Raw genomic sequence first — 24,642 nt, 5'->3', positions numbered from 1 at the left:
GTACCTGCTTAGCATCTCCATTGTGGATGTGCAGCTTCTGTTTCCCTTCATAAAGCTGTCGCAGCATTGACAGAACCAGCTCATTTTCTTCCAATTCACTTTTTGGCTTCATTTTCTATGAGCAGTCATCAACATTGATTAAATATTTTCAAACAAGCTCAACCTGCAATTTATCAATGTGTTCCAAAACAAAGGGGCAAAAGCAATTGTTATTTGTTCAGATCCATGTAAAGATTCTAATGATCTAGTGGGAATTTGAACTAAGCATCAAGTCCACAATGTAATCACAGAAGTACTATGACCCACACCATGACTGCAACTGAATCATAGAACATTACCAGCAGCTTTAGTAATGGAGATAGGGGAACAAGGAGAATTTTTTTGTAATGATGATTTTATGATGGGGTAAGAAAGTGAGCAATGACAATATGAAAATAAGTTTCTCAACAGATTTGACGACATGGGTATTTGGACACTTTTAGTCAATAGTTTAGAGTCAATGATCATTTATTGAAGCTAAGGACAATGGTGAGTGAACTTCGGAGTTCAGAGTAAGGGTCACTGGACCTGAAACGTTAACTCTGATTTCTCTTCACAGATGCTGCTAGATCTGCTCAGCTTTTCCAGCAATTTCTGTTTTTGTTTCTGATTTACAGCATCCACAGTTCTTGCAATTGTTTTTATCAGAAATTGTAAAACAGACAGCTCAAAGCCAGTCCTCAAGGTACCATTAGTGCTACATTATCAAAGACATCAAACAGTATAGGTGCCAAGGTATAGTCTTATCTCTGTCTCTGCAATTTAAGAGGTGGTGGTGTTGTGTGGTGGGGATGGGGAGGGGGAAAATGGAGGAGGATGAGATTACCAGAGCCTCACAACAGCTTATGACCTGTGCTGACACTGACTCGATCCCTTCTTTGTTACTGCTGCTGGGTAAACCAGATTAATTAGTGTCCTATTTAACTCTAAGTGGAGACTCCAGACCCCACCTCAGACCACAAATCTTATTCTATGCTCATTATCCTAAAACTGCACCACTCCAACGATCTGGACTCCATCGCTGCAATTACTTACAGCCCTACAACTCTGCATTCTTCCAAACCATCCCCCTCCCATTCTCATCCACTTCAACAATGCTTGCTGTGTTAAGGCCAGAGCACTGCAATTAATTCCCTCAAACTCTCCACCACTTTTCTCCTCCATTACAGCCCTCATTACAATCAGTTCCTTGATAAAGATTTTAGTTAGCAGTCCCAATACCATCATCACTGGCTTAAGCCAGAAGGAAAAATATAATAAGGCTTGGAAATAATCTACTGATCAGATTGAAGCTCCATTTTCTTTTCTGTGGCATACAAGACGAGCTGGGCCAGTTTGCCAGTTTTACTGGTGTTTCCCTCTGGGTAGGTGTTAGCTTTTGCCTGATTATGCTCCTGTGAAGGGCATGACACCGTTTACAATGTTAATGGTGCTATGGAAAGGTAAGGACAATGAAAAAAACATTGCCTCTTCCTTTTGCACACCACAGTGCCACAACAGCTTTTCAAAAACAGGAACCTCAGCAAAATGGCAGATATTCCAGAGTTTTAGTGAGAAGTGCCAGAGGCACTAAATGAGACGGACAAGTGGACAGGGTTCAGGAAATATCGCTGCTTGGTAAATAATAGTCACTTGGGTGAAATGAAATCATAGTGTGGTAGGTCTCAGAATTTTCAATATAGACTGACAAAAGAAATTCTCTCCTTCAAGATACCATAGGTGGTAACAGGTCAAGGATTAAAGATTAAAAGAGGCCAGTTACCACTGTGAAAATAGTACTCCACTCATTTCAACTTCAAACTTTATTGGTCTAACAACTGGGGCCAATTGTAAGTTTTAGAAGATATCTGGCTCTCTATATTGGAAATGGCCATTCTTCTTCGAGGTCCTGAATGATGATTCCTATTCCAAAGCCTCCTTCTGTCCAAACCGTTCCATTACAGCTATAGCATAGGCATCCACCCGACAATGTCAAGAAGTAATCCTGAAGCAGGATATATCCAATTGGTCAATTACCACTCCCTCAGCCTATACTCATATCTGTAAACTAATAGAGGGTGCTGTCAAATGGCATGTCTACATTCATAACCTGATCCTCAGTTTGGGTTCTTACTCAGCCTATTTATGGATAGAAGTAAAGAATTATAGAGGTGAGGTAAGAATGACTGTCATTGACAGCATTGGAAAGTGCACAGCATCAAGTCCTGGTTAAACTAAAGTCAGAGGGAATTAGGGGAAAGTTCTCCACTGGTTGGCACCATACTTAGTACAAAGAAAGATGACTGTAGTTATTGGAGGCCACACACCTTCAGCTGTCCTATCAATGACCTTCCCTCCAAGATATGGTCAAAAGTGTAGATGCTTACTGATGATTGCAATGTGTTCAGTTCCTTTCTCACCTGCACAGATAATGAAACACTCCAAGTTCACATTTAGTAAGAACAGGAGTTTTACCTCGGATAGAAATCCCTCTTGCGCTTAAAGGGCTGAAGAGGTTGATTAGGAATAATTTGTTCAGCAAAAACTGAACAAGATCAGGTCTTGGGGTATTGTGTAGCTCATATGTTGTTTGTTACATAAGTGACAGACAATGACCATCCCCAATGAGAGAGAATTAATAACCTCCCCATGAGATTCAATGACATTACAATCACTGAAACTGACTGGACCAGTCCCATAAATACTATTGCTACAAGAGCAGGTCAGAGATTAGGAAATCTGTAGAGTGCAAGTCAGTTCTTGCCTTCAAGTCATATCCAGCAAGGCACAAGTCAGGAATGTTATTAAACACACTCTACTTCCCCAGAACAGTAAAGTTCCAACACTCAAAGTTTTACATCAAAGCATGGGCAGCCAGGTTGTTCAGCACCCCATCCACTATCATAAACAATTTCCTCATCCCACCATTGGCGCAGGCACCTTCACTTGTATATTCCAAAATCTCAGCCTGCACCAAGGAGAAGGACAAAGACTGAAGGTGCATGGGAGCACCATCAATTGCAAGTTCCTCTCTAAGTCGTGCACTACCCTCACTTGGAACGACATCACTGCTCTTTCAATGATGATGGCTCAAAATCCTGGAACATCCTTCCCAATAGCATAGTGGGTCAACCTGCAGCACATGATCTGCATTCTTAGGGGCAACTGGACATCAGCAGTAAGTGCTCACATCTCAAATTAAATTTTAGAAAGTTAGAAGTCTGACACAAAATACACATTTTTTTGGCCATTCTAATTGTAAAACTGAAAAGTCTGAAGTTTACCTTTCACATTTATGGTTAATAAGTAGGATAAAGATTACCTGAACCCCCTCGAAGATGGATCCTTGGTCTTTGTTGTTAAACGTTGATAAATGTTTCTGAATTTCCACCTTGGCTTTTGAGGGGGGTAGGCCTATCAGAAAGTTAAAAAATGAAATCTTAAATCATTACAGCACAATTGAGTAATTTTATTTCTAGCACCGAATTCATTTCTGAAAAAAATGTTATACAACTTATTTCAGCGTGCTTTTATACTCTGAACCCAGTTCAACTCCTATACTCCGATGGATGCATTATCAACTCCAGATGGAAGAAGAAATAAAAGGGTGTAGCAGCCACTCTTAACCCTGCTCTTTGGTAAGTCTTGGAGAACTGAGTTTCACCAGGACACAAAAAGACTACAAGGTTCAGTTTTAACTGTGTGCATTAAGACAAATATTGAAGTAGCGTAACTGATCTTTAGTTACATTAGTTTTTGATCCTGTGATAAATAATGTTCATTTTCTGCAAAACCTGATCGTCCATTGGGGCTGACAGAAGTGCAAATACAGCAGCACCTTTGCTTATTCTATAGCTAATAGGCAACATTGTATATCCCGAAAGAAATTCAGAAATGCAGGTGAAAATTTACAGTTTAAAAGTTTCAATTTAGAAAAGATTTAATACTCTTTGTACTGCCTGTGCCATCCAAAGAAAAAGGAATATTTTTTCACTTGTTTATTCCAAGAGAAATTCTCAGACTCTTGAATTACGCTACATTTATATTGGCATTTTACTTCATCTTCAAGGAGAAAGTGAGGGCTGCAGATGCTGGAGATCAGAGCTGAAAATGTGTTGCTGGAAAGGGCTTATGCCCGAAACGTCGATTCTCCTGTTCCTTGGATGCTGCCTGACCTGCTGCGCTTTTCCAGCAACACATTTTCAGCATTTTACTTCATCTTGTATAATATTGACGGCTTGGTTTCCACTAGTCATCCAATAGCAACCCTTGTGTGCATCAGAGAGAAAGGGATGTAAGGATAGGAGTACAAAAAGTGATGTTTACTGGTTAGATCAGTTGATTTTTCATACATTTTAAAGCTGTTGGTAAATTACATTCCACAGGGCACCAGCTGCAATTTGTGAGGAGCATGAGGGAGATGTCCAGCTAGCTGCATTAGTATTGGAATATTTTCATTCAGTCTATAAACTGCCTCCATTTCAGTTCTAAACTCTGATAAGCTTGCAGTGGGAATGAACTGCTTTCATCATGGCGTCATTCCATAACAGGCAATGTTTGGTCAATTCTGGGAGACCTGACTTAAGTACACAACCATAAAAACAAAACAGTAAGGAAGCAATTTTAATCTTCGAGCCAAGAAGTCCTTTGTACCACTCTGAGTTAACGGATGTGGTCAATGTGCCTACTCCAGATATGTGACAGTACCATTGCATAGTAGCAGCAGTATGGGAGTGAGCAGGAAAACCAAAGATGATGTTGAAACTTTTAAAAACACACTACCCTCTATCTTTTCACACAATCTGTGAAGACATGTCATTGGACATCCCTCACACAGCTGAGCTTGGATCTTCATGTTTTGATGGACAGCAGCTGCAGTGAATGCTTGCTTCAATGTCAACATAATTTCATCGACCTGTGGAATAAAGAATGGCGACCATTTTCAGTGCAAAAATGGAAAAGAGACAGATCTACATTAAATACAATCCGGTCAGTTAACAAAATAATGTGAAAATATCTTATCACTTACAGAAAGCCACCAGCATACAGAGTTAACTGGTGATCAACAGACTCCCATTTAGAAATTCTAGCCACCAGTAGTTACGAATACAAAAGGTTTTCCTCCATAAAATAAAACTAACAACTGTGCATGCTGAAGGTCAGAAACAAAAACAGAAATTGCTGGAGCTACTCAGCAGATCTGGTACCCACTGTGGACAGTAAGCAGACTCAATGCTTCTAGCCCAGTGACCTTTCTTCAGGACTGGTTCTGCTCCACGTCTGTTCTGAAGAGTCATCACTGGATTCAAAACTTTGTTAAATTTGTTTCTCTCTTCACAGTGGTCACCATACCTGGAGTTTCTCCAACATTTTCTGCTTTTTATTCTCTTCCCTCTCCCATTTCATGCAAAAAAAAAGACAAAATTACTTCATGCAAATACATGGAGGTCACAATGCTTTGCATACTGCAAGCTGTACTTTGCTTCAGTATTGTGAATCAAAATGGTCAATGCTGCAGTGGAAAATCAAGAAGGCAGAGATCCCACACCTGTCTCTACCAGCACGGCAGTCTATTTCCATTTTTCACCTCCCAGTGTAAACTTAGCTCTTGTCTGATGTCCCACTTTTTGCTTCTACTGGCACTAACCCAAGAACCATCGTAAGAACAGTGGTACAGTACAGGCCCTGTATTACTGGCATAAAGCAAGTAAAGGACATGGTAGACCAAGAGCCACCTCACCCTGCATTCTGTCTCCAAGTACATTCTGTGTAACGACCTCAGAACATTTGACTAAATTTTAAAATTCTTTTGGCAACTTCTCAGCATTCCCTGTAGGCTCCTGTCTTCTACTCTTTGTGGTAGATCTTGCTGCAACATTTTCTCAGCCTAAGGTAGCAGGTCCACTTGATATGCCTGGGTCTAGCCAGCATATTTAATGAATCCCAAAGTCTACAGTGAAACCAAGGCTCCAGGCAGTAGACCCCCACAGCCCAATCCTCAACTTGCCTCCCCACAATCCCCTACCTGACTCCGCACCCCCAGGCCACCACCCCCACAACCACCATCTTTTACAGACAGCACCAAGTATCAAATCAGCAAAACAAAATTCAGTCCCGAAATTATGAAGGGAATGGGTATGGTGGAGAGAAAGGAGCTGCTCCCCTTGGTGAAAAGGTTAAGAATAAGGGGACACAGTTTTAAAGAGAATGGCAGGAAGTTTAGAGGGAACCTAAGCTAAGAACTTTCACCCAGAGGGAGGTGGGAATTTGGAACACACTGCCTGGAAGGGTAGTTGTGGCAGATAAACCTACAACCTTTACCAAAGTACTTGGATGGAAGCCTGAAGTGACATAACATTTTGGCTATGGGCCTAGTGTTGCAAAGTGTGAAAGTGTACGCAGTTGTGTATTGGTTGGTGGGATAGATTCAATGGGCTGAAAGGCCCCTTCTATACTATATGATTCTATTCTCAAAGACATTTTGTTAACAAACAGGTGACATAGCATAATTTTCTTTTGAACAAAATGCAAAAGACACAAAAACAAACAACTAAGGAGACCATGGCTGATTGTATTGTTTTGAATTTAACAATAGACCTTGGAGTGCAGGTTCATAATTCCTAGAAAGTGGAGTCGCAGGTAGATCAGATAGCGAAGGCGGCATTTAGTATGCTTTCCTTTATTGGTCAGAGCATTGTATATAGGAGTTGGGAAGGCATGTTGCGGCTGTACAGGACATTGGTTAGGCCACTTTTGGAATACTGCATGCAATTCTGGTCTCTTCCTATTGGAAGAGATGTTGCGAAACGGTTCAGAAAAGGTTGACACAAGCATGTTGCCAGGGTTGAAGGATTTGAGCTACTGTGAGAGGTTGAAAAGGCTAGGGCTGTTTTCCCTGGAGCGTCAGAGGCTGAGGGGGGCCCTTATAGAGGTTTACAAAATCATGAGGGGCACAGATCAGGTAAATAGACAAAGTCTTTTCCCTAGGGCAGGGGAATCCAGAACTAGAGGGCGTAGGTTTAGGGCAAGAGGGGAAAGGTATAAAAGAGACCCATGGGGCAATTATTTCATGCAGGGTGTGGTGCGTGTATTGAATGCGCAGCCAGGGGAAGTGGTGGAGGCTGGTACAATTGTAACACTTAAAAGGCATCTGGATGGGTATATAAATAGGAAGGGTTTGGAGGGAGATGGGCCAGATGATTGCAAGTGGGACTAAATTAGGTTGGGATATCTGATTGGCATGGAAGAGTTGGACCGAAGGGTCTGTTTCCGTGCTGTACATTCTAGGACTCTAGACTTCCTCTCACATATTATTAAAGCTCCAATGGGTGTCTCCTGACAATTAGTTCTTATTGGCATATGCTTGGTGGATTCTGAGGCCTGTAGATTAGATTACATTACAGTGTGGAAACAGGTCCTTCGGCCCAACAAGTCCACATCGACCCGCCGAAGCGCAACCCACCCATACCCCTTACCTAACACTAGGGGCAATTTAGCATGGCCAATTCACCTGACCTGCACATCTTTGGACTGTGGGAGGAAACCGGAGCACCCGGAGGAAACCCACGCAGACACGGGGAGAATGTGCAAACTCCACACAGTCAGTCGCCTGAGGCGGGAATTGAACCCGGGTCTCTGGCGCTGTGAGGCAGCAGTGCTAACCACTGTGCCACCGTGCCGCCCAAAACTTCAAGTCTACATTTCCAATTTCTCAGTTCAAATGTAACAGCTGAACATTCCCAAGCAAAATGATTCAGAAAAACCCAAGGGCATCTCGAACTGCTGCAATGTGTACTCCCTTCCCCATAAAGATACAAAGCAATACACAGCAGATGGTGCAATCTGGTCCTTTCCTCAGGTAGACGGTGCAGCAAATTAGCAGAGCTTGGATGATGCAATAGCACATGTGCACAGAATTCTCAATATCAAGATACAAGTGGTGGAGATACTCCATTAGAGCAGAAGACTACATGAGAAGAAGTCAGTCACAGATTAGCTCAGTTGGTTAGAGGAAAGTGCCTCATAGCACCAAAGGCATGGGGCTCGTCCCCATATTGGCAAAGGTGTTGTTGTTTCTCACAGGGTCTGCCCTCTTTGCCTTGCCATACTGCAATGCAATACCATAGCACTGAAAAGTGTGGACAGCTATTTTTAGCAATCCTCTGCCACTGAGGACTTAAAAAGAGAGGGGATGGCCAGGGTGGGAAGACGAGAGAAAACACAGTGAGGATAAACGGAAGATGTGGGGACGTACAGTGAAGTGGCTGGAGCCAGTGTAGATCAGAGATACTGGTTAGAGGAGTCCATGCACCATCTCAAGAGTTAATTCTAGCTACAAGACAAGCACCTCAGAATAAAATAAATCACATACCGTAGACTATTCAAATAGAATTTAAATAAACATAAATTAAATCATTGAAATATATCAGAGCTCTCAGATCTTTTTCACATACAGTTTTCATAACTGTCTCTAATTCCTTAGATTCTGCTCCATGTACAAAATACGCAATAAGTAAAAGACCAAGTGTGTGAAAGCTTAGTCAAGCATAATGATTACAATAGCATCACAACCAACACTTTTACTAATGGTCAAGTGGAGAAATAGTGCCAACGAGGAAACTAGGACAAAGGAGAATGAATGAAACAGGTCAGCTAAGCACAAAGGCTTCCAAAATCCAATTGTGAAAATTAGTTTTTTATATCGTTGCATTACTTTTTCCCTTTCAGCACCTGGGGAATAAATATCCTGAGGTTCCTCTACAAGATACAGATCCAACACAATTTAAAGTATTGCCCCATCTCCCCCACACTCCAAAGGCTGATACTGCCAATTAGGAACAAAACATACAATTGTTTGACCATCAATTATCCACAGATGGTCTGTCCATTACACACTTTGCCAATGGACTCCATAACCAAGCCAGTCACACAACAAGCTGGAAGTACACATGCTGGCCAGGCACAAGTTGGCTCCCTTAAGTTATTGCAACTAGTCAAAAAAATTTGTAGGGGCCACATCCTTGAATAAATCTCCATAGGCACTCTGAAAACAAAATGAGGTAACACCACACCTCTCCCTTTCAGCTCCCAGTGAAGCAGAAAAAGCCAGTATCAAAACTAAAAAATGAATGCGTCCAGCAGACAGGTAAACGTAGGATGAGAAAGATGTGAGACAGAACACAAGACTGTAGGTACGAGTGTGCAAATGCCAAATGAAGTTCAAACCAGAAGAAGGTACAGCATGAAGACTTGTGCATGTCCGCTGCTGTGGAAACAACAGCAAGAGTCAAGTGTTCTGACACACACACAAACAAGCTGCAGATAGTGGCAGGTCAGGCAGAGGGGAAAAGATGGCCAGGAAATGCTGATTCACTCAAATGCAAAACAGATTAATTTATTTCAGAAAATAGCATCTCAAGATGCAGAACATGGTTGAATGGGACATGGTAGAAGTTAAATGTGGCATATCCTGGACAGGAGTTGTGATAATTGGATCATCATTCTGAAGCTAGCCTGCTTGGGGTTTCCTTTCTATCATGCCTGGATGTGTGGACTAATGGACAAAGGGTGATAACTATGAATTGTCAACAATTCTCAATATCATTGTATTATGCAATTACAGGGATGGTAGGTGGTGAATGAAATGTACTTTTGTTTTTTTTTTTAAAAAGGAAAATCAAGCCATCTTCAAGTTCCTACTTAAATCAGAAGAGTATTGCCTCATTTTTCAGAGTTTCAGCTAACCTGCTCGAACCCCCTGTGAAATTCAGCTTTGTATAATGGAATGGACTGAACCTGGAAAGTCAATGAAGCAGAGCCTGTGAGTCTCTGCTTCACAATCCCAATGCAAGGTATATGCCAATGTTATGTTTTCACTGAGGAAGATATGCTGTATCAGATTACAGTTATTTTAGCCAACCGGTCAGAAACATTAGGACAACTCTGGGGCAGATGGAACTAGAATCCAAATCTTTTGGTTTAGTGACAGGGACACAAGACCCTCACAGTATCAGGTGGTTTGGTTAGTAACGTTAGTCACACAATCCAGGGGGACCTTGCTAATTTGATACAAAATTGGCTTGAAGGTAGGAAACTGACAGTGGTGGTGGTGGAGGGATGCTTTTCAGACTGGAAGCTTGTGACCAGCGATGTGCCACAAGGATTGGCGTTGGGTCCATTGCTTTTCATCATTTATATAAATGATTTGGATTTGAACATAGGAGGTATGGTTGCTATGTCTGTAAATGACACCAAAGTAGATAGTATAGTGGACAGTCAAGAAGATTATCTCAGAGTACAACAGGACCTTGATCAGATGGGCCAATGGGCCAAGGAGAGGAAGATGGAATTTAATTTAGATTAATGTGAGGGGTTATATGCAAAGCAAGTCAGGGAGGACTTATCCAATTAATAGGGCCCTGGGGAGTGTGGCTGAAGAAAGAGACCTAGGAACGCAGCTGCATAGTTCCTTAACAGTGGAATCGCAGATAGACAGAGTGAAGAAGGCTGCGTTTGGTAAGCTTGCCTTCACTGGTTAGTGAATTGAGTGTAGGTGTTGGAATATCATGATGCAACCGTGCAGGATATTGGTTAGGCCACTTTTAGGTTATTGCATACAATTTTTTTCGGCCTTCGATAGGAAGGGTGTTGTTAGACTTGAGGAAGTGCAGAAAAGGCTGTTGCCGGGACTGAAGAGTTTGATTAATAGGGAGAGGCAGAATAGGCTGGGGCTATTTTCCCTGGAGCACCGGAGGCTGAGGGGTGACATTATAGAAGTTTATAAAATCATGAGGTGCATGGTTAGAGTGAATAGCCAATGTCTTTTACCGAGGATGTGAGAGTACAAAAGTAGAGGTTTAGAGTGGGAGGAGAAAGATTTAGAAAGGATCTGAGGGGTAATTTTTTTCCATGCAGTGGATGGTGCATGTATGGAACGAGCTGCCAGAGGAAGTGGAGGAGTCTGGTACAATTACAACAGTTAAAGGGCATGTGGATGGGTACATGAATAGGAATGGTTGAGAGAGATTTGGGCTAAATGCTGGCAAATGGGACTAGGTCAGATTGGGATATCTGGTCAGCATGGATGAGTTAGACTGAAAGGTCTGTTTCGCACTGTATGACTCTATGACTTAACTAAAATGATCTAATTCATTCCAACATTGAAGGCAGCAACATCAAATAAATACCAAATCGGTATTTATTTGGATCAGCTCAGGCTTGGAAGGCTGAAGGGCCTGTTCCTGGGCTGTAAATGTTCTTGGTTCTTTTGTTCTAAATTTAGACATGATTTAAAAAAATTAATTCTCAAGAATTTTCACAGAAAGTAGGTTCTAAGAACTGAAAGGTAGTCTCCCTAGACAATAGAATCTACATTATATCCTAATTTCAAAGCTCTTCAAAATGTTGTGCATAAACAATATTTTTGAACATGGAAAATAGAAGTTTGTGCTGAAGGTATGAAAGCTCATACTAAACAATTAAACGTATTTTCACCTAAAGATCTAGCCAGTGCCAATTACTCCCAACTTAAATATAAACCGAAGCTCACCAACTCCAACAAACAATTTGCCTCAGCATCTGCCTCAGAAAATGAACTCTCACTGACCTACAACAAATCTTAAAACGTACAAAAATCAAACCACTTGCATGGGACCGATACATTAGTTACATTTATTGATTTCACTCTTAGACTTTTTGCCAGTGCTGCCTTTTTCACACCAGAAGATGGATATTTACTTACCAAGGCCTCATTTGTACATTGAAACACATAGCAGACAAAATGGCAGCTTCCAGAGTCTGGACTCTCCCTGCAGATGAATCCAAAGTGATCCACATACTTAATTCCCTATTTAAAGAGAAGGGAGAAAGTTGGTTCATAATTTGTTAACTTCTTTTCAATGCTGCTAAAATTAAGATACAGACTGCATCTTTGCTTGAGTGAGAACTGTTGAGTAACTGAAATTTTAGCCACTAGCATAAACAGGAATAATAAGGGATATGGAGAGTAGAGGGAAAAAAAAAGAATTGGATTAGTTCAATTACTTGGAAAATGCACTGGTACAGAGTTAATCAGCTAAATGGCTTCTTATTATGTTGTAACACTGTACGACAAGCTTGCATTTTGTCTCTTCATGAAGCCATCAATGTTGATCTGGCCAGGACTGTTTGTCAAAAATTAACAGTTGCTAAATAATTAATTCTTGTAAAATGAAGCATGAAATAATATTTACATACTTATAGTTACAAAACAAAACTAGACAGAACAATTTGCATGAGTACCAATGCTGTCATGGTACTGAATCCAAAGCTGGTATTTGACATTTTCTTATGGTCTGCAAGGTGCAGAGAGACCCATATATATCCATTAATTTCATCTCTGCATATGTCCAGTTGCTGGACAGGTTGAACTCCAAGGGCTGCTTTAACCCAGGTAGGAGCCTCAGGCCAGGCTGGCATGGTCTGGTGTCAGGGCCTCCATTGTTGGTTCTTCAGGAAGAGGTGGTCCCACTTCTGCATCACATGCAGTATGCCCTCCAGGCTCCTGCCTGCACAGCAGCTGCCAATATTCCCTAGCTTCCAGTGTCTAAAGTTGAACTACCTCTGCTGCTTTCTAAAACAGATCCATCTCTTATTAACCACTTCCCCATTAAAAATCCCATTGGCAAGTACCCATTATACACTGGTGTTCTGTAAGTGGTTGAGCTAATTCCCAGCCTGGATACTCTCACATGTCAGTGAACTGACTGCCTTGACTGCCCTTTTTGACTCTCCATTTGATAGAGAATGAAATGGAGAACTTGTCACCTGTTTGATGCCTATCTTCAAAGCAAACTTCCTGAAATCTTTCTTTGCAAGTTGAGATAAAATGTCTGGTTCTAATTGTTATAACAAATAGCACATCACACAGACTCTATCCACAGTCTGCCGGGGTTAAATTAAATCTTATCACTTCAACTGATTTTAGAGTGATCGAGATGTACAGCATGAAAACAGGTCCTTCAGCCCAATTTCCCCATGATGCCCAGTTTTCACAATTAAATTAGTCCCATTTGTCTGCATTTAGTCCCTATCCCTCCATATCTTTCCCACTCACATACACATCTAAAGGTTTCTGAAATGACAAAATTATCCTCACTTCCACACCACCTCTGGGAGCCCATTCCAGACACTCACCACCCTCGGTGTGAAACAATTGCCCCACGGGACCCTTTTGTGTCCCTGCCCTCTCACTCTAAACCTATGCCCACTAGTTTTAGACTTCCCCACCATGTGGAAAAGGCCTTGGCTATCTCGGCTATGACTCATGATTTTATAGACCTCCAAAAGGTCACCCCTCAGTCTCCGACACTCCAGGGAAAGTCATCCTAGGCTACCTAGCCTCTCATTATAACTCAAACCTTCGAGTCCAGGTAGCATCCCAGTAAATCCTTTCTGCACTCTTTCTAGTTTAATAATTTCTTTTCTACACTAGGGTGACGAGAACACACCATACTTCAAACGTGGCCTCATTAACACCTTGTACAGTTGCAACCCATTATTATTCTTGAAGGAGAGCTGACTGGGACTAAAAACATTGTTCAATTTTACAGGACAATCTGTTGTTAGCCATTCCCATGATATTTCCAAAATTCCTAATGAGATTATTGGCTCTGAAGGTCCCTAGCTATATATGGTGCACATTAAGTATGTAAAAAAGGTATTCATGTATGTCTTTGTAAACACTTTGCCACGATAATGATTGTTGCATGCTTTCACCCAGTGCTTTGTACTAACTAGATGTCCTGCTGGTTTTTTAGAGAATTTCCCTTCATATTGACTTTATGACCATTCACAGACCAATAAATATTCCAATTTTGTCAGGTTTTGCTTCTGCTCATGGTACTTTTTTAGCACTTAGTCTTGTGAATAATATTTTTCAACATAGCAACGTTGTCTGACTTTGCAATACTCTTTGCCACATGTTTTGTGCCGCACTGAGTTTGCCTTCAGTTGCCAGTATAGTGTTGGTTATTGCTGGAGAATAAGACACTGCTTCTTCCACAAGAATAAAATCCTCTACTTCTGCTCAATCCATTTAATGACCTATAGAATGATTCTGTCATTACTTATGCCGCACATATCTCTGATCAGCTCAAGCCTGATCTTTGTAGATATAGAGACATTTTTGACATTTCTTTGTATCCGAATAAAGTTACCAATTTTTAATGGTCCTGTCAGTCCCACAAGATAGTCTGTGAACCTTTCATATGCTCATATAACTGCTAATGCTTTCTTCTCCATGGTTATAGTCCTCTACTCGATATCAAATAAATGTTATTTTAAAACATTTATATTTGAATGAGGACTGCTCCCAGTGCCTAATGTATCCTAGGAATGTAATGGTCATTCTGGAGAACTTAGATTTCTAATTAGCTTTCTGCAGTGTCTTTAATACATCCCCAGCCAGCTAGTTGTGGTCATTCTTCATGCACTAGATTACCATTTACATATCAAACACTTTCCTGTTTCCCTTCCAGGATGCTGGACATTGCCTTCTGACAATCTCAGGTGCAGAGGCAATCCTAAACTGTGGAGACATTTCAGCAATATTGCTCAAATGATGTGGTAAATGTGGTCAGTAATTCTGACCCCATGTTCTGAGGCTATCTCCCTGAAGCCACTGTTCACATCCAGTGTTGTGAAAACTTTACCAGTTGCCAATTCTGCTAAACTATTATTGACAGATGAAATTGGATGATTTTCTACTCCATTTCCTTTACTTAACGGAGTGAAACCCACAAAATCATGGTTCTCCATTTATTTTGGCAACAGTTCTGGCCCCACACACCACTGTAACACTTCTGTCACTGGTGATATGACCCCACTTTCTACCATTCTGTCGTTCTGGGATGGTACCTTTCCCACCAAAGGATGAGGAATTTTTCTGGGAGCATACAAACAAATGGGTTTAGCATCATCTTGTAGAGTAACGCAATACTCCTGCTTCAAATTTATTATTAAATAGAGTCAGAGTCATAGAGATGTACAGCACAGAAACAGACCTGTCGGTCCAACCCGTCCATGCTGACCAGATATCCCAACCTAATCTAGTCCCACCTGCCAGCACCTGGCCCATATCCCTCCAAACCCTTCCTATTCATATACCCATCCAAATACCTTTTAAATGTTGCAATTGTACCACCCTCCACCACTTCCTCTGGCAACTCATTCCATACACATACCACCCCCTGTGTGAAAAAGTTGTCCCTTAGGTCTCTTTTATATCTTTCCCCTCCCACCCTAAACCTATGCCCTCGAGTTCTGGACTCCACGGCCCCAGGGAAATGACTTTGTCTATTTATCCTATCCATGCCCCTCATAATTTTGTAAACCTCTATAAAGTCACCCCTCAGCCTCCGACGCTCCAGGGAAAACAGCCCCAGCCTGTTCAGCCTCTCCATGTAGCTCAGATCCTCCAACCCTGGCAACATCCTTGTAAATCATTTCTGAACCCTTTCAAGTTTCACAACATCTTTCCGATAGGAAGGAGACCAGAATTGCATGCAATATTCCAACAGTGGCCTAACCAATGTCCTGTACAGCTGCAACATGACCCCCCAACTCCTGTACTCAATACTCTGACCAAAAAGAGGAAAGTATACCAAATGCTTTCTTCACTATCCTATCTACTTGCGACTCCACTTTCAAGGAGCTATGAACCTGCCCTCTAAGGTCTCTTTGTTCAGCAACACTCCCTAGGACCTTACCATTAAGTGTATAAGTCCTGCTAAGATTTGCTTTCCCAAAATGCAGCACCTCACATTTATCTGAGTTAAACTCCATCTGCCACTTCTCGTAGCTTTGGAAATTCTTGCCAAAATTCTTTCCCATCGCTAATCTACTCTCTTTGTGACTTTGTTGTATCCAGATTCATATAATGCTTTAAGTTAATATCGTTATCTGTACATCAGGATACCAGTCTGAGCTGTGGGCGTCTGCATTTATATTGCCCCTTGAGACTACTTACCGTATATACTCATATAAAAAATAGTCTAAAAATTTGATTTTAAGGTTAAATTTATTGGGTCGACTATGACATGGATACTACTTTTGAGGGGCTGAAATTCATGCTACAGTCCAAAATACCGTATGAGTAGCAGAAGCCCAATTGATCTCTAAACAAATAAAGAAAAAAAACATAATGAATTACGGTAAATCCAAGAATGCTACAGGGGAATGAAGCTGAGCTGAGCTGCACACAAACGGAGGTTGTGACCTGACGCCTTAAACTTTCGCGCCAAATTCTTCCATTTCCTTCTGTTTTCCTTTGTCTGCTATTGTTTTAGTTTTTCAAACTAATAGTTTAAGCTTTTATTTCTGATTAAAAAAAATGGTTATCAGACATTTGACTCTCATACAGGCGCACTGATCATTGTAACTGTGAGACATCGTCAACAGCTGCATGGTAATTATAGTGAGGTAAATGCATATAGGCCTATCCTATATAGGAAATGGTGTGATAAGCTTTGTATCATGCTAATTATACTAATTATAATGCTCGCTCAACCATGAACTTAAGAAATCCGCAGCCTAACACCGGTGTGAATTTCGTCAAAGTTAGTGTGAATTGCACACCAAAACACCTAACAGCACAAAAAAAAATATTCATTTTGTCATCGTAACATTTCCGTACAGGATAACACCTTGACTCAAAAATATTGATCTGTTATCTGTGAAGAACTAGGGTTGACTTTTACATGAGATGTATGGAAAGGTTCAGAATTTTGGAACAAAAACAGGGGGGGGGGGGGGGGTCAACCTTTACTCGAATATATATGCTACCACTGATCTTGACTCTTCAGCTCCTCAGTTAAGGCGATACTCCTCATTTACACTCATACATTTGACATATGTTATGAAATAAAATGCTCCAGTGCAGTGTCTAAGTCCTCTCTCTTCACATGCTCTTTTTAAATGCAACTCGTTTTTCTTGCTGATGTCACAGTCACATGAACATCATAACATATATAGGTCTCTTTATTCCACAGATTAGTGATTCACAAACCCAAGACTGAAAATGGCAAATGCAGAATATACAGATGCTGCAAATCTGACATCTAAATTAAATACAGGAAATGCTGGAAGTATGCAGCAGTTTTCAGGCAGCATATGTGAAGGCAGAAACAGAATTAACAGTTGAGGTCAAAGATCTTTCATTGGAACAGGGAAAGGCTAGAAAATGATGTGTTTTAAGCAAAGTAAAGGGGGCACCATGGTAAAAGGTTAAATGAGAAAATCTGTTGCCACCCAGGTTGATAGGATTGTTAGGGCGGCATATGGTGTGTTAGCTTTTATTGGTAGAGGGATTGAGTTTCGGAGCCATGAAGTCATGTTGCAGCCGTGCAAAACTCTAGTGCAGCCGCAATTTTACGTACAGTTCTATACGGAGTATTGTGTACAGTTCTGGTCACCGCATTATAGGAAGGATGTGGAAGCTTTGGATTGGGTTGAGAGGAGATTTACTAGGATGTTGCCTGGTATGGAGGGAAAGTCTTACAAGGAAAGGCTGAGGGATTGGAGGCTGTTTTCATTAGAGAGAAGAAGGTTGAGAGGTGACTTAATTGAGATATACAAGTTAATCAGAGGGTTAGATAGGGTGGAGAATGAGAGCCTTTTTCATTGGATGGTGATGGCTAGCATGAGGGGGCATTGCTTTAAATTGAGGGGTGATAGATATAAGACAGATGTCAGAGGTAGGTTCTTTACTCAGAGAGTAGTAAGGGAATGGAACGCACTACCTGCAACAGTAGTAGACTTGCCAACTTTAAGGGCATTTAAATGGTCATTGGTTGAGCGAGCATTATAATCAGCATGATAAACATATGGATGAAAATGGAATAGTGTAGAATAGATGGGCTTCAGATCGGTATCTCAGGTCGATGCAACATTGAGGGCCAAAGGGCCTGTACTGCGCTGTAATGTTCTATGTGCTATGTTCTGTTATTGATGGAAGGTGGGAGAGATTAAATGGCAAAAAAAGTATTGGTGGTCCGGACCAAAACTGTTCAAGGGAAGAGTTGAAATAGGGAGAAACTGGTCGAGTGAGGTAAGAACAGGGTGAACAGTCTCGCAGAGGAGTTCTGTTTGTTGATTTTGGGGAGGAGGTAGGTTTTTTTTTGTCCAGGTCTATGGACAAATTGGAAGCTGTGGAAAAAAGATGGGTAAGCCAGGTACATGATCCTTTCTGTGATTTAACCTCTCCTGTATTCCACACATCACAGTCTTCCCTTCTGCTTGCTTCAATCTTTCCTGCCTCTTTTCACTTATTTAAGATCCACTCCATTTCTAGTCTTTTTCAGTTCTGACAGCAGATCATTGGCCTGAAGAATTTGCTTCTTCCTCCACACCTTCAACAAATCTTTCAGTTTGGAAGATCAATCGCAAACTTCAATATATGAATTGTAATATTTTAGGAGAGAAAGGAAAAGCATCCCTTGCAAAAATAAGATAAATACGATCACTGGAACATTTAAGTTAAATGAAGCAAAATATCAATAAATACTTCAGCATCCAGAGTAAAAAAACTATATTGCATATTAGTTTAAAGATATGGTAGTCATTTTTCTTCATCCATCAGTTTCTCTGGAGATAGCCACCGAAATTAAGGCGCCAGGCAATTCCGATACCTACGGTCACAGATTTGATCTAGTTAGTGTATTCCTACTGCAAGAACTTTGGTTCAAACTTTCATTTCACTGACACACACACACACACACACACACACACACACACACACACACACAATTTTCAATGTACAGTCAGTGCTGCTATCACATGTGTTTCTTCAACACAAATTGGTGTTAACGCGATTAAAGAATTTGGCCTTTACTTGTAGAAGCCAAATTTTCCTTACCTGTTTTGGCTATTCTGACCTCATTAGTTTAAACGGCGTGACTACTGTGCTATTTTCTTCTAATGCAAGATCACATGAGAACAGAACTATCCTGTTATATCCGAACTGACTGTAATTGTCAGTTACAAAATTAAAATACTCATTGTCCACACATTTTTATTTTAAGACCAAAGCAAAGAAATTAAGTCACATGATCATCATCAGCATGGCACGTAGAGATGACAACCACAAGTGATGGGAATATTCACCTGAGAGCAGAAGGAGATTTCTTTGAAATTTTTCTCAATCGTCACCTTCTTCGTGTCAGGACTTATGAGGTATACCTCTGATTGGCCAATCTGAAAGAAAAAAAAACACGAGTTTTACTTTCACAAAAACAAATTCACTTGCAGCAGTAACTGGGCCACAAAGGAAAGGTACCCAAAATATTTATATTGCTATACAATAACAAAGAAAAAATGACTTGCATTTATACAGCACCTTTCCTGATCAACAGACATCCTAAATGCCAATAAAGGTATCTTTCAAGTACAGTCATGTAGGAAACACAGCTGCAAATCTGTAACAGTCTGCTTTTGAGACAGTGAGGGAAGAAACAATGGTGACCAAGACAATGGAGATAACTCCCCTGCTTTGTTAAAAAATTTCAGTGCAATATTTTGTACTTTTTTAAAAAATTAATTCGTGGGATGAAGGCATTGCTGGCTTGACCAGCATTCACTGCCCATCCCTGGTTGTTTTTGAGAAGGTGATTAGTTGCTTAGACATCCACCTGAGGAGGTGGACAGGGTTTCAGTTTGGCATCTCTTCTAAAGGAGTGCAGCACTCCATCAATGCATTATCTTTCCTTGAGGCTGATGCATGCATATGGCTGAAATGTTGTGGTGCCCTAATAAAATAATGATGTACACAGAGATGGCATCGGGATCAAGTCCTTTTGTGGCCTACTCCCGAGAGGCTCAACTTTCAACTACAGACAATGATTCAGCTGCAAATGAGATGAAGAGCAGTTGCTCATAAATGTAATGCTACATCAAGACCAGTTAATGGGTACGATTACAATTGCTGCAAGTCAAGATTTTGAGGATATAATATAGCTAAATGGAGAAGATAAAATCATCAATCACCCAAAATTGCAGACTTGCTTCAGAAAAATCTGTCAACAGGGGAAAAAAAAAACAACAGGCCAGCTGAACAACAGGCCAGCTGAACAAAGAAAAATGTCAAGGTGAAAAAGAACCTCATAACATCCATACCTCATTTGTGCTGCTTTTCAGCTGTTCAGATAGGTATTTATACATTTAAAATAGACCAGGTAAACAGAAGACCTAAAACAACCTATCATCTCCAAATTCAGAAATGGTATTAAATGGGTTGTTGAAGCATGCTCCATTTTGTGATGTGTACAATACAAAACTGAACAAGAAACTCTGCTTAAGTTTCTATTTCAAACCATGGAGTGAGTGAGTGAATGAGTCAGGAATTTTACAGTCAGTGGATGTCATATTACCCATGATTCAATTCCATTTCCACAAAGAATAAATCAATCCCACAAACCCAAGACTCTAATTCATATCCATTTGGTTGCTAGAATTTATGATGCATTATGTCATGTCCCTTTGATAATTAAATGACTGGCAATGTGCAGCAACATACAGTGCATGATCAAAGGTCAATCAGGAACTGGTTCAGATTTCCAATAAATGACTTCTTTAAAAATCTCGAACTGATAGACACTTAAGTCAACAGCGCTGCTATAGGAATTGAGCTAATATCTCCTTAACATTTGAAAGGATTCTAACAACTAGACTGAAGCATCACAGGAAAAAAGCCATTTCCCAGTTCCTCTAATGAACTCAACAGCCATCATCATTCTAGCTTAGTCATAGTTCCAATTTCTTATTTAAGTTATCTTTTTATTTCCACAAATTATATTAAAACAACATGTGTCCCTGTTATGAACAATGAATCATCTTCAACATCCCTTCTTCTGCTCCATTACCCTTTGACAGAGCAGTGGGAATTTAAACATCTGATTTGCATTGCCAGAGCTCTTTAGATAAATAGATTGATTCAACAAATGATTTGGATCAAATTACTCAACCCGAAAAAGGGGAAAAAGAAGAAATCATCAACACCACAAATCTCAAATAAAGACAGGCGTGGAAAATTAAGAGGTTAGTTTAAAAGTTCTTCCATGCTGCAAAAATAGATCAAAACTGCATCAACATTTGCATGCACATTTCAATAGAGGATCTGAGAAAATAAATTGAACTCAGCAGTCCAAAAGAATGCAAACCATTTTACCAATTGCTACAAGCATTCAAATGAATGTACAAGTTAGGAGCTGGAGTAGGCCAGTCAGTTCCCAGGCTTGCTCTGCCATTAAATAAGTTCATAGCTGATTCTGATGGAGGTCTCGGTGCACTATCCCAGCCACTCCCTATACCATGCGATTCCCACATCAGTCAAAACTCCAACTCAAATCTTAAAAATATTTAATGAACCTACTCCTAATGTTTTCCTGGGGGAAATGTTCCATAAACTAAACAGAGCAAGAGTTTCTCCTCGTCGGTCTTAAATATGGAGATACATGGGTTAGAAGAAATGTAGGCATCAGTCCAAAGTGTCGTTCACAGAGGGTTTGTCTCAAGGTCTAGCGAGTTTTCTCACGACAACTTCCCAAACTTACTTCATTAATGATCTACACCACCCCTACAGTGCACCTCTCTCATCCAATTCTGGCCCCATTCTAACACTCGCTATACCCAGAACAACTCACCACTACTGGGATATCCCAGAACTGATTGATATCCCTGGCCATGATGCACTGGGCAGGTATGGTTATTCTGGAGATACCTGCATGGCTCCTGACATTTCACCGAATAAGGCAGAGAAGGGAAACTTAGCATCCCATGTGGTAAGCAGAGACCTGAAGGTCCTACTGGACAGGGTAGTGCAGCTGTGGGACTCTCTCTACCCCCAGGACAGACACTGGAAGTCTTGACACTCAACTGTTCCAGCCATACAGGTCACTGCAACATCAGCCATCTGGATGAAAGTGTAGAAAGGAGGTCAATGATGTTCTCCACTCTGTCAGCAAAGCTATCACCATCTTCTGTCTGCTACCTCATTCTCACTCGATTGCTACTACTGTACCCAGCTTCCACCAACGTTTCCTGTGGATGATGGAAAAACTCAGGAGAGTGGAAGGAATATCTGTGGAGAGAAAGTAGAGTTAACATTTCCGGTCCAGTTCTGAAGAAAAAGCCACTGGATCCAAAATGTTAACTTTTCTTTTTTCTCTATAGCCAGAGTTTTTCCAACAATTTCTGTTGTGAAACTATTCCATAAACACATTATGACTTCAGTTTCCAGACGATCTTTTGTCAATCGGATTCATTAAGCCTACATATACACTAAAACTACCCATAATTATTGTCATATCTCTCCCACAACTCCTCATTATTTCTTCCTGTATAACCCGAACTAGTGTGGATTTTGTTAGGTGACGTAAATGCTACGCCCACGTGACTTCTTCCTTTTACTATTTCTATTATTGACCCAAACCAATTGTATGTCTTAATCTTTAGAATGAACTTGATTTTCCTCCACTGTATTATTGCCATTCTTAATTAACAGAGCTAACACTCCACTGTTTCCTAGCGTCTTGGCTTTCAAAATGTATTTGAAAATTCAGGTCCCAAACTTGATCGCCGTGCAGCCATGACTTTAACAGCTATTTGATCATACCATTATTTTCCTATCTGAGCTGTCAATTTATCCATGTATTATGAATGCTTTGTGCATGCGGATATGAGCCTTTAGCTCCACCTTTTTACTACTTTTGCAATCTCTCGCCTTATCTGCTGACATATTTTGTTATTCTGTAACTTCCTGCCACACGATGACTATCATTTCCCTCACTGTTATCTTGCCTGCTCCCCTGTCTCTCCCTCTCTCATATAGCACTTTTTTCCTTGACTGGACTCCTCACACTCCACTATTTAGATGAAAACTTTCTCTATTGCCGTAGTGACGGAACATTGGTCCCAGCACAGTTCAGTTGAAGACCATCACAATTGTGCAGTTCCCATCTTTCCCTTCACTGGTACCTGTGCCCCAAGAGTTAAAATCCATTTCTCCCAAATCAATCCTTGCACCATGCGTTGAACGGTCTAATCTTAGTTACTCTACTCCAGCTTACTCATGGTTCTGGCAATTCTCCTAAGAACAAATATTAAAAGGGGAAAAAAAATAAGATATAATGACACAGCTATTGTGATGACACATTATGCATGTCTGTATTATTTGAAGGAAACATCCAGCTCCCAGCTCTTTCTAAAATTGTCCTGCAGGGCCTTTCCTTCAAATATTTATCCAGTTCCCTTTTGAATGTTATTACAGAATCTCCTGCCACCACTTGTTCAAACAGCGCACTCCAGTTCATAATCAGTCATGACAGTTTTCTTTATATCCATCTCCCTTCTGCTACCTTTCCTCAATTATATAAAATCTGTGCACTCTTGGTCCTGACCTTGGAGTCACTGGAAAGAGTTTATCTTTCTCTCTATCAAGCCCTTTAGCGTTCTCTGCTCTAAGACAACAATTCCAGTTTCAGTGGTTCCCCATCCATGGTCTCTTTCTAATAAAGCACTTCTGCACCCTCTCTCCAGGACTTTGACACGCTCCTAAATTTGGTACTTAGAATTAAACTCCTGTGCAAACATACAATTAATCACCTTCTTAACTAGACACAAGACAACATTAAAAAAAATGAAGATAATTACAATTCTAGCCTTGAATACTTGCTGTTCCCAAAGAGGAGAAGGACCCAGGAGATCTCAGATAGAAGCTTTCCAAATAATGAGGGCTCTGGACAGAGTAGATAGTAAGGACAGTTTCTGCTCATAAAAAGGATCAAGAACCAGGTGATACCAATTTAAAGTGATTTGAAAAAGCAAAACAAAACGAGGCAAGGAAACACTTTTTCACACAAAGTGGCTAGGTCTGGAATGCACTGCCTGGAAGTGAGGCAGAGCTGGTCATTTAAATAGAGGTTATGGGTAAAAGGCAGGAAATTGGCACCAAGTCGGAATATTGAGAGCGTCGTTGCAGGCATGAGGGGCTGAATGGCTTCCTTCTGCATCATAACATTGAGGATTCTGTTCTGTCACTGTCTCAAAGAGATAATACAACATTCGATGCACACCACAGTCCGATCATATTAACACCAACATGCCTGCTAAGACTGCAGGGCTTATACTTGATGAAAAATATCTTGGTCCAACATCAAATTCCTGCGTGACTGAAATTTCGACGTCAGGTTATTAACCAGCGAAACCCCACCAACGAAACATCAGAGAGGGTCGGGTGAGCAAAGAATGATTAAAGAATTAGAAAGTGGGGAACTCACTCAAGTCCACCCTGTGTGCACATGCTGTCATGACAGTGGCAGGCTTGGTGGCATGCAAGTGTCTGAGCCTTGGGACATTTCATCATATTTAAATCAGGCTCTCCAAACACACCTGGGAACCAGATTTTAAATGAACAATTGTCATTTGAGTTTTCAGGGGCTTGGAAAACTGGGCACTGGAAAGGCGATGGGAGCTATAGACAGAGTTGGTAAATGCTTTTTAGAGATGGACCAGATGGAGCTGCAGCACCACCATCCTGCCCCAACTCAGCCACTAGAGGAGGACCAGCCTCCCCCTTGGTCAATGGAGACCTCC

The 24,642-nt window shown here is 40.9% G+C and overlaps 1 protein-coding gene across 5 annotated transcripts in view; it reads right to left on the bottom strand.

The window, feature by feature from the left end:
• tbc1d1 (TBC1 (tre-2/USP6, BUB2, cdc16) domain family, member 1) overlaps positions 1-24,642 on the bottom strand; it is a 293,630-nt gene that overhangs the window by 123,785 nt on the left and 145,203 nt on the right. For all 5 annotated transcript variants that reach the window (XM_043693132.2, XM_043693142.2, XM_043693152.2 and 2 more), the window contains exons 3-7: positions 19,159-19,248; positions 11,759-11,863; positions 4,801-4,933; positions 3,341-3,432; positions 5-115 (exon numbers count right to left, since the gene is read on the bottom strand). In XM_043693132.2, the coding sequence (XP_043549067.1) occupies positions 5-115; positions 3,341-3,432; positions 4,801-4,933; positions 11,759-11,863; positions 19,159-19,248 (531 nt within the window). The remainder of the gene's footprint in view (positions 1-4; positions 116-3,340; positions 3,433-4,800; positions 4,934-11,758; positions 11,864-19,158; positions 19,249-24,642) is intronic.

This window comes from Chiloscyllium plagiosum, unplaced genomic scaffold, assembly GCF_037043375.1.
Source record: "Chiloscyllium plagiosum isolate Xiang-an unplaced genomic scaffold, Cpla_swu_hap1 HiC_scaffold_1, whole genome shotgun sequence".
Lineage (NCBI taxonomy): Eukaryota > Metazoa > Chordata > Chondrichthyes > Orectolobiformes > Hemiscylliidae > Chiloscyllium > Chiloscyllium plagiosum.
The sequence above is the reverse complement of the archived record's forward strand: the minus strand, read 5'-3'. Positions and strand labels throughout refer to the sequence as shown.